Source organism: Lathyrus oleraceus, chromosome 7, assembly GCF_024323335.1.
Source record: "Lathyrus oleraceus cultivar Zhongwan6 chromosome 7, CAAS_Psat_ZW6_1.0, whole genome shotgun sequence".
Lineage (NCBI taxonomy): Eukaryota > Viridiplantae > Streptophyta > Magnoliopsida > Fabales > Fabaceae > Lathyrus > Lathyrus oleraceus.
Genome location: NC_066585.1, coordinates 448,377,251 through 448,388,193, shown reverse-complemented (window position 1 = coordinate 448,388,193; position 10,943 = coordinate 448,377,251). Strand labels below are relative to the sequence as shown.

The following is a 10,943-nucleotide window of genomic DNA, read 5'->3' as shown; positions in this document are numbered from 1 at the left end:
TGGGGCATACGCGTATGGGCAGAATTGTGATTTTTCTGAGCTGTTGTTGTGCAGTTTTTGGTCGTTTCAGCTGAGTGATGTGATTTAGCTGATGTATGATATAGTAGGGATCATTTCCCGTTGTTTTTGAGCAGTGTAGGTATTAGTAGAGTGTGTTAATACTGTGATTATTAATTGGCATGACATGATATGATTTTGTGATAATATGCTGATGATGTATGATGATATGCATAATGCTGTGAATGTATGTATTATGTATGCTATTGTGGAATGGACTGTTTTATGGCTTAGAGTGTGAGCATATATCCATTGTGGATTGTTGATGTTGGCATGCTAGTTGGGTTAGCGTGCATATTATGGCCTTTATGGTGGTAGCTAATTCCCATGGTGAGGAATTAGTGAGTGACTATTGTGGATTGTTGTTGATGTTTGCATGCTAGGTGATTAGCGTGCATATCATAGCCCTTGGGGTGGTAGCTAATTCCCATGGTGAGGAATTAGTGAGTGAGTCACTAGGTCTCAAATGAGTGGGACTAGTGAGCTTGGTAGCCGTATCTGGATTTGATCGGTGAGGTTGAACTATATGTTCACGAATAGTCGGTACCGCATGCATGGAGTCTCAGTTCATAATGTATGTATGGCGTATAATATGAATGGATGTATTCCAATATTATATGTGTGTTTTGTGTTGAGTTGAGTATGATGATGATTATGAGTTGATGTTACCGTTGTTGAATGTGTGATATGATTAGGGTGATGAAATGTGTTAATTTACTTAGCATTACATGATATTTTATAATGCTTATTATATCGATTGAGGAACTCACCCTTACAACTATGTTTCAGGTAACGAGCAGTGATTGAGTAGAAGCTAGTCCTTGGAGTCTAGTGTAGTTCCTTAGTGGGTCATGCTCTGGTAGATGTAACATCGGGACGGGATGTTTTACCTTGTTTTCATTTTTGGTTGTTGAACAACTTTACATGTGATGTGTTACATGTTTGAATGTTGTTAGATTTTATCCGCTGCGAGTTATGCAATGGTTTGTTTTGATTAAATAAATGAGCATGACAGGATATTTTGATGATTGGTGTGAAGTGTCAAGTGTGACACCCTTAAATTGCATATCTACTCTGATTTATGTTTTGTTGTTTTAATTAAATATTGGGGTATTTTAGAAGGGTGTTACACCTTATCCCTAGGTTAGATGATTTGCTTGATAAATTATTTTGTGCATGCCTATTTTCAAAAATTGATTTAAAAAGCGACTACCATCAAATAAGAATTTGGGAGGGTGATGAATGGAAAACAACTTTTAAAACAAGATATGAATTATATGAGTGGATGGTCATACCATTTGGCTGAACCAATGCACCAAGCACATTCATGCGAATAATGAACCATGTTTTGAGAGAATTCTTGGGAAAATTTGTTGTTGTTTATTTTGATGACATCTTAATTTATAACAAAAATTTAGAAGATCATTGTCATCATATAAGGTCTGTTTTGGAAGTACTAAGACAAGAAAATTTATTTGCAAATTTGGAAGAATGTGTCTGTTGCACGGATTGTGTTATTTTTCTAGGTTTTATTCTGAGCTCCAAAGGATTCCATATAGATGAGGAAACGATGAGATCAATCAAGCATTGACCGCCACCTAAAGAGGCATGTAAATGGGTTTAGTTTCTTGAACAATTTCCATATATGATCAAGCATAAATGGGCTCTTTCCTTGAGTCGGCGCACGTGCTCCGCGTGGGTTTCAGCATTGTTAAGAGAGATAGTAAGATCATGTATCTTAGCCTCTAATGCCTCTCTAACTTCTTTCTTTTCTTCTGTTGCTCGTAACCACCATCGCTTATTCTTTTGGCATTCTTTCTCAACTTGTTTCAACTGCTCTTTGATAGTTTCTAAGAAGAGGTCAGCTTGTTCTATGCCCACTTTCACCTTATTTCTCTTGTGCTCTTCTTTATCAACCTTTTCCTCAGTTGCCTCTAGTTGAGCCTTTTTCGGCTCCAGTTCCCACTTCATCTCATTTCTTTCATTTGAAACTTGTTGGAGGCTGATTTGTAACTCTTCATTTTCTCGCCCGAGTTTCGCTATAGTAGCCTTCAATGCTTCCACCTCCTCAATAGAGACAAGGATATATTCTGGTGGTGGAGGTTAAGTAGGAGGATCAAGGATGAATGTCAGCTTGACCTCTTGACTTCTCTTTGTGACCCACTGGTAATAAGGTTCTCTATCTCCTATAACGCCCTTTCCTTTGTCTTGTCCCTTAAAACGAACTTTTTCCCAGGCTTGGACAACCCTCCTCAGCATAATGGGGTCTTCCATATCATGAAACACAAAACCTTCCAACAACTGGTCATCTGGCTTGTATGTGATAAGATAACCCAATTGCCTCACCGCTAAAACTGGATTATAGTTAATGCAACCCTTTGACCCTATTAATGGTACATTCGGAAAGTCTCCACAACTAGTAATTGCATCTCGCACGTTCAAACCATGAGGATACCAAATAATGGAATTTTCTGTGAGTCCTACCAACTTTTGAGACCACTCATATCCATCAATCCTCTCAACCATATCAGAATCTTTGAACACATGAGAGACAAACCATTGGTAAAGGAGCGGTATGCAACACAACATCAATCCCCCCTTCTTTTCGAAGCGTAAGTGCAAGGTGTGATAAACATCTTCCAGAAGTGCCGACACTAGATCTTCGTTCTTAACCTTAACGACCCAAAACACACTAATAGCTGCTACATCCACCAGCTTTTCCACATTAGGAAATAACACTAATCCAAGAATGAGTAATGCCATATTAGTGTTATGGGCTTCCCACTTCTGGGCCTTGGCGAAGATTTGAGCAGTCTTCTCCAAGTATTCTTGAGGAATTCCTTGTACCTTTCCCCAAATTTTGATGTCAGGGGTTAGATCTTCAACTGGAATATCCAATACTTCTGCTAGCTCCTTGGGTTTTGGGATTTGACCCAGTCCCCTATAAGGTCCTTTCTTCTGTTTAGGAGAGTCCAATATTTTCCCGAATTTCTTTAAAGTCGTAGCCAATTGGAAATCAATAAAGAGGAAACTTCTGAGTGGTGGATCATAAAACTGGGCTAGTGCGGTAATATCATCCTTTTGTACTAGTACAGATAACAAGTGTAGCATCTTCCTATATTTTAGCGTGAACGCGTATCGACGAATATTAGTCAACCATCTCTGAATGCAATGAACTCTTTCACACATGGTACTTTGAATTTGATTTGGAATGTTTTTCTCTTTCCTGGCTCCATCTATTCTCGAATGCTTAATCAACTTAAAATTTTGAAATTCCCTGAAAATAGAAAGTGTCTAAATGATCTTGTTATGCTCATAATGAATGCAATATGATGTTTATGCAATGACAGGGATCCAAGTTTCATATATATCACAGGTACACCCTACACGGTGGTTCTATGTTCTTTACCCCACACAAAAAGGATAACTCTAAGGTCTTTCGTTGTCAAGACAAGAACTTAGAGTCAGGGATTATGTTCAGCATTCCATCGCAATAATGGGCTAGCCACATCGAGATGGAAGTTATGAATCAATCTACTCTAAGTGGGATCTTCGTATTGTTCGAACAGGGTGTAGACCCTTCGGTTCAATACTACACAATCGCCAATCATGAAGACGAACTTCAGTTTAAGGTGAGGTTTCTAGAGTCACGGATCGTGTTTAAAGTTTCCTTGCAATAATGGGCTAACCATATTGTGATGGAAATTCCGGACAGATCTACTCTATGTGGAGCCTTCGTATTGTCCCAACGAGGTGTATACCCCTCGGTTCAATACTACACAACTCCGGGTTCTAAGTTCTTCTAAAAGCTCGGGTAGGAAGCTTATCTCACAACATGTGTCAAACACCATAGATCATCCAATATAATAGCAGAATAAGTCACATAGCATAAATAATACACCAAGATAAACAGAAGCAAATAATGAAGAAAACCAGTAATTTAACATTCGTCACAAATTGAACTAAGTTAGGCTTGACTCTCTCTAGCTTGGAGCTAAAATTCCCCAGCAGAGTCATCATCTGTCGCATCTCGAGAAAATACGATTCCACGCGATGGTCGCGAAAAAAATTGTTCGAACAGAGTCGCCACCGAACTTTATTTATTCCAAAAGAGGAATAGGAAAATATTGATAAAACCTTTAAAAATAGAATAATGGTCGTCGCAACCATATTCGGGTTCGGGAGTCGATTACGCAAGGGGAAGGTATTAGCACCCCTCACGTCTGTTGTACTCAACGGGAACCTTTTAGTTCTAATTTGCGATTTGAATGTTAACTTAAATGTTGTTTGTTTTTTTCGAGTGATAAAGATTGTTAATATAGATGGATGAAAACCTCAGAAGGGAGAAAAGGGAGGTTTTTTATTAGTGTGCTCGCCAAGATCTCGCAATCTCGTTCCTACGTATCCTTATGGTGCAATAAGGAAGTCAGAGCATGCGTAGTTCGAGGAACTACGGTTGGTTGGTGTCTTTTAATGAACGACTGTTTAGATCGCGTTCTAAAGGCTAAACATGGGCTTGTCTACTCTCGGCGAAGGCTTAAGCACTAGTTTGTTGTGTGCGTTAGAAAGGATTAAACAATGTTCTTTTACTAAAAGATTTTTTTGATCACACAGGGGTGACAAGTTTGAATTAATATGTTTGGTATTTTGAAGAAGAGCGACGAGACATTGATAAATATGGTGCACACCAATCGTTTAATCTTCTGAGGAATAATAAGGCGAGCGACTCTTATTCCCTTTTCGTTCAAACTATTATCGAAAGTTGTTTGCGGATATCGAATATACGCGGTACTGAGGTGAACTCTTCCCACCTGCTTACTCGAAGAATAATGAGGTGTGCACCACCTATTCCTTTATCCAAGTTTATTTATAGTATTTTAATCAGACGACGAAAGTTTGAGCAATATGGCGAGCACCAATCGTTCAAATATTCGAGAGATAGTGAAGCGAACGCTTCTTCTACTCCTTTTCATTCCAAGTTTAAATTATAAAAGAGAGTCTTTAGGAGTTCATATTGATTTAGAGAAAATGATTAGAATTTTGTATGATTAATGTCTTAATTAGACGACGAGAATTCGAGCAATATGGCGAACGCCAATTATTCGAAGACTCGAGAGATAGTGAAGCAGACGCTTACTATACCCCTTTTCATCTAAAATTTAAATTATAAAAATAAAGTCTTTAGAAATTTTATTTGATTTAGGGAAAGCGATTTGAATTTGTAGTTTAGGGTTTTAATTAGACGACGAGAATTCGAGCAATATGGCGAACGCCAATTATTCGAAGACTTGAGAGATAGTGAAGCGGACGCTTACTATACCCCTTTTGATCTAAAATTTAGAATTAAAAGTTTGTAAGAAGTACATTAATAAAAATGATTTGGATTTGAATTTGGTAAGGTTTTAGTCGGATTTGAGAAAGATCACTTGGTGTTGGGCCAAAGATTTCGTATTTGAACATTTTGATAGGTTTACCTTAAGGTTAGAGTTTTCACAAGCATCAAACATTGAACTTTTTAGACGAATACGAGTGATCATATCTCATGACCGAAGCATATTATTCAAATGAATAAGAAAAATGGGCATGATATTGTAGAGGAATAACCTAATGAGAACAATTATCTAGGCTAGAAATAATTAACTCTATTTTAACTAATAAATTGAATTTAACATATTTTTATCATGTTGATTTAATAAAAACAAAAGTAATTGCCTAACTAACCTAATTAGAATTTCATAATTATCAGAAATTTAATTAATTAGTTTAATTCTATGAACAAATAAAACAAGAAAATGACTAAATGAAAGAAAAGAAAATAAGCTAAAGGATCTAAACTAGATCCAACCCAAATGCAATAGTGGATACAACCCAAAAGGGGAAAATGCACCGGGTTGGCCCTCCAAGAAGGCCCAAACTCGGATCTGGCCCAAATATAGAAGGGAGTCAAACAAACTCTTTGCACCGACCGACCAGACGCGTGGAGGAACGAAACAAAAATGACTAGTTCACCACTGAAGGTCTATATTCCAACCACTACCATAAATGATTTCGAGAAAAAGCAATGCAATAAAAGAAAACAACATGCATCATTAGTTACCTACATGTATCCCCATCTCACCACTTGGTACGACTTAGAATAAAAGCAGAAAAACAAACACAGTGAAAAAAGAAAACCTCACCTCATTCGTTCACTCCCTCTCTCTCTCTACCTACACACTTCAACCGAACAAAACTTTCTTCTGCAAACTGCAATCCATTCATCGTCTTCCAACAAAACAAAACCAAAGCCCAATTTAAACAAAAAAAACGAAACACCTAAAATTCCAGAACCAAAGATGAACACCTCATGGTGTTCATCATCAGAATCTCAACAGATCCGAGCAAACCAATTTCCGATTTCAACAAAAAGAAACAAAACCCACAACAAAACAAATAACATAACCAACTCAAACCAAAATTCGCAAAGCTTCTTACAAATCTACAATAATCCAGACATAACTCAAACAATCATGAATAAGCAACGAATCATCAAATCATACATTCAATCGGCAACTACATGGAGCTGCAATGCCTTGGAAAGGTTGAATAAAAGGGTGAATGATGTCGCCGGAGCTTTGCGACTCCGGAGAGACTCCGACAAGTTTTACCTCAAGTAAGTGTCTTTTCGATTCTGTGTGTGAGCTCTTCTCCTTTTTCGCTTAGTTTTCGGTATCTCCCTCCTCTTACTTCTGCACTTAATTTGATTTTTCAGGGCTTAGCTCGGTTTACTCAGAGTTTTGATGATAAACTTTGAGTCACCCTTGGTATTTTGAGCTTTAGGTACGGGTTGGTATGAGATTTCAGCAGGGTAACAGTAGGGTATCCTCCTCCCTTTATTCAATGATTGGACGTGTCCTTTTATAAGAGGGAAATCAAGTGTTCACACATGCGAATTTGAGGATAATTTTTCAAAGGAAAATCCTCTGAAACGTGTAGGCATTAGCTGTAAGAATTTGTAAGGATTTCCAATCGGTTAGAGCGAATCTTTCTTCTGATTTCGTGGGGACCAAATGTGTGATGGGTATCAATTTTGTCTGTAGTATAATCTGAAATTGTGTTTATGTTTAGAATGTGTGGTCCCATAATGATTTTTACTGATGCATGTTTTTTTTTATCTAGGTATGATGCTCACTAATAGGCTTTCACCGCGTAGTCCAAGGCTTATGGATGATTTTGGTTTTGCGATGGTGTACTTTTTTGATATTTGGTATTACCCTCTCCTTTTCCTTCAGACGTCTAAACACAACCTTCTGTCTTACTTGAAAAGTTCAATGGTAATAATTCAGGGATGCAAAAAACCATACACGGTCCATCTTTATGACTTCAATTCTCTTCTAGTGTCTCATATTCACAGAGCAATGTTAATATCAACTAGTTTCTGTTGTTCTGGTTTATTTGTCACAAGTTGCAGTCGATCAAAACTTTTGGACGGTTTGGACTTTCATGTTTCAGAGTTTTGAAATAAGGCATTCTTCTTCGCACTTAGACCTTCCTTGGGTCATCTATGATGTCTCTTTTTTTGTTTTACAGGTCATATTTCGTCGTGTTTCGTCTGTTGGGAAATGAGCGCGTAATGGCCTGTTGAAATGGATGTAGAACTGGGTGCAAAGGGGAGCAAGTTTGAAGTTTGACTTGATTGTTATGTAATTTAGCTTGTAGTAAGGAATATGAAACAACCATGTTGTAATTTAGCTTGTAGTAAGGAATTTGAAACAAGCATGTTGTTAACCAAAACTTGTGGTTCAATGAAGTAAATCCTGGTTAATCGCTTGTAGTAATGCTCAAATGACATTGTACATGAAATCCATGGATACTTGCTTGTTTCTATATTACAATCTCATAATGCAAACATTGGATATTTAATATTTAATCTTGGTGAGACTCCTCCGCTTACATCCCATAAAAAAGATGGTTTAAAAAATGGAAAACCATAAATTTAACCTTAAGTCGTTTATCATTAGCTTGTGGTATTTCATTCAACTTAGGTGAGAAAGATGATGATTTAATGTAAGAAATGCTCCAAACTAAATGTGATGTTTATTAGGACTATGGATTACTTAGTGCATCATTAATTTTTGCTTGCAAGAAATCATGCTTATGGATAGTGCTTATGGATTTATTGATATGACACTGTAATAAAACTTGCTCGAGGTTTTGATTTAAACTTGTATTCCCTTCAACTGGCGTCCACACATCACATTCCATGCGTGAAATTATACAAAATTGGCCTTGTACTTGTATACTAAGCCATGCTTCCAGACAAAATCAGGCCCATGCAATGCATATTCTTAAATGGCTTAGAAATGACACAAATAATGCTATGAACCTAATATGATGTGCCTTCATGATTAAACAAATGTCTGACCCCACGATTAATCACTGTAATGACTATCAAACTCTAGTCTAGTAATGACCCATACAGTCCCTTAAGGAAACAGGAAAGGACCTCTTTATTTTAAAGAATATTGACGGATTTTAAATCTTAGATATAGGCCAGTACCACTCTAACAATGTGAAGAGATAAGATGAAATCAGGGTCATGATGATCTGTTGAACATATGCCGTGACAATAAGAAAACTATAGTTTCTTCCTCCCGGTGGACCTCCAAGTCCCTAGTCTGTGCCATATGCTTTCTTGTTACGAATGCTAAATGAAAATTTTAAAATGCTTAGACAAAATTGGGATATGACAGTTGCCCCTATTTAACTACCATAAACTAAAAGGTATGAATGACAAAAGTCTTCGTACATTCATGGTGGAAGATAATTAAATACGAAAAGACCCAAATTTTGTCCTTCGATATGTAAAGAATGAATGTAGTGAGAAGTACTGTAAGGAAAGTTATCGTAATGACCAGGACTCTCTAGGAATCGTCAGAACAATATCTTGGATATCACAATCGAGATATTCCAACAATGGAATGATACCTCAACTGTATCTAAAACTTTATGAAAATTAGCAGAACAATGTCTTGAACTGGACACACAAGATTCTCTGAGGATCGACGAATCAGTATCTCTAAAACAAATGAGACTCTTCAAATTAATGAAGCAGCATCTTAAACAGATAAATGAGACTCTTCAGATAAATGAAGCAGTATCTCAAAAAGATAAATGAGATTCTTCAGATAAATGAAGTAGTATCTCAAACAGATAAATGAGATTCTTCAAATAAATGAAGCAATATCTCAAACAGATAGACGAGACTTTTCAGATAAATGAAGCAGTATCTCAAATAGATAAATGAGATTTTTTAAATAAATTAAGGAGTATCTCAAACAGATAAATAATTAGGTCGTTTACTATCAAGAAAATCTTGGAAAGAGGAGTGAGTCAAGTAATTAGGTCGAACTACTATAAATCTCTAGTATAATTCTCTCAACCATTATCCCTTTATACTCCCACTATTTATTTGTTTTTATTCTACTTTTATCTCTTATTTACTCGAATTTTGTTTGTGTTACTTATTTCACAGCTTATTTAATTGGATATTAATTACATCAGTATAAGTCTCCATAGTCAAACATCAATGTAAGTCTCCATAATCAAATTTTTATCTATTTTAAATCAATATATTTATGGGCTAAAGGTTAGATCAAATTCGAACGAATGATATTAAATAACACATTTAAGTTAATCTTTTAAATATTATACAAAACAAAATACATGTAGTAAACTAAATGTTGAATATTTATAATTCAAAATATGCTTTATTTTTTTATTTTTTTAAAATCAAATAATTTGTTTTTAAAAATAATTGTTAATTTATAAATATCAATAAATTATTTATTTTTAATACATAAATATAAATAAATTTGAAATTGAATCTTAAATAATCGTTTATGTTATTGAACTAATTCATCCGCCCAAATAAATTTTATTAAGATTAATTACGTATCACTTTTGAATAGCACTTTACAATTTTTTTTTCTCATTTTATTAAGAACAAATAAATTTCCTTTTCTTGTTTTTAATAGAATCCTTACAACAAAATATAGAATCTTGGATTTATTTTGATAGTGACTGTTTGTTTATGATGGTGTTATTTCCTAACCAATTAATAACAAATTATTAAATTTATCTCTAATATTATCTTTTTATCTTCTTAAAATATTAGTTGTAAAATATCCTCTACATGATCAATTAAGCATATATTGTGATTAAAAGATTTTAGATTTTACTTCACATTATTAGCATTTTTATCGGACAAGTTTGAAATAAGATTTGATTATAAATAAGATCTCATAATGTTTTCCTGTATACTTCTCTCACTCACTCCTTCACTCTCCAACCGACTCTTTCTTGTTTCTTTCAAACCCTCCACCTCTACTCCATTATCATCATCATCATGAAGAATAACAAGGATTCTTCATCTCTTTCTCATCACCGTAATCACAAAAACAACAATCATCATCATGATCCATGCCAGAAACCTTGTCATCGCTCCAACAAGCAGATACATGACGATCATCAACGCCACAAAACAGTCAAGATCACTTTCTTTTTATCTGATAAAACCAAACAGAAAAGATATTCATGGACTAGGGTTTTGAAGGGTACCGTTCATCATCCACCTACTGCATTGGAACCTTGTCAACAAGAAGAGTTACCAGCTGTTGACTTGTTAAGTTATTTGCCACCAAGATCGTATAATACCAAGAAAAGGAGCAGGAGATATCTTATTCATCATGGAGTTTCTAATAATAAGTCTCGCGGATCCGTTGAGAAGAGCATGGAACTTTCAAGCAATGTGACTGAAGGTAAAGCAGATATAGAATCGCATAACGAATTGGGGCCAAGAGTTGTTCGTAACTTCGATTTGAATGAGCTTCCATCTAATGATGTTG

The 10,943-nt window shown here is 35.6% G+C and overlaps 1 protein-coding gene and 1 long non-coding RNA gene across 3 annotated transcripts; one reads left to right on the top strand and one right to left on the bottom strand.

Annotated features, from left to right (window-relative positions):
- Nucleotides 1-1,677: 1,677 nt before the first annotated feature.
- LOC127104302 (uncharacterized) lies at nucleotides 1,678-3,168 on the bottom strand. The gene is made up of 2 exons (XM_051041492.1): nucleotides 2,197-3,168; nucleotides 1,678-2,106 (listed from the first exon to the last, which is right to left on the bottom strand). Exons 1-2 carry the CDS (start codon nucleotides 3,166-3,168, stop codon nucleotides 1,678-1,680), a joined length of 1,401 nt encoding a protein of 466 aa, XP_050897449.1.
- Nucleotides 3,169-5,817: 2,649 nt separating this feature from the next.
- On the top strand, nucleotides 5,818-7,861 carry LOC127105641 (uncharacterized). 2 transcript variants are annotated; one of them, XR_007795067.1, is made up of 3 exons: nucleotides 5,879-6,709; nucleotides 6,809-7,117; nucleotides 7,216-7,861. It is a non-coding gene; the product is annotated as an uncharacterized LOC127105641 (long non-coding RNA). The 2 variants fall into 2 exon arrangements; XR_007795066.1 differs by having other exon boundaries at nucleotides 5,818-6,709; nucleotides 6,809-7,861.
- Nucleotides 7,862-10,943: the final 3,082 nt, after the last annotated feature.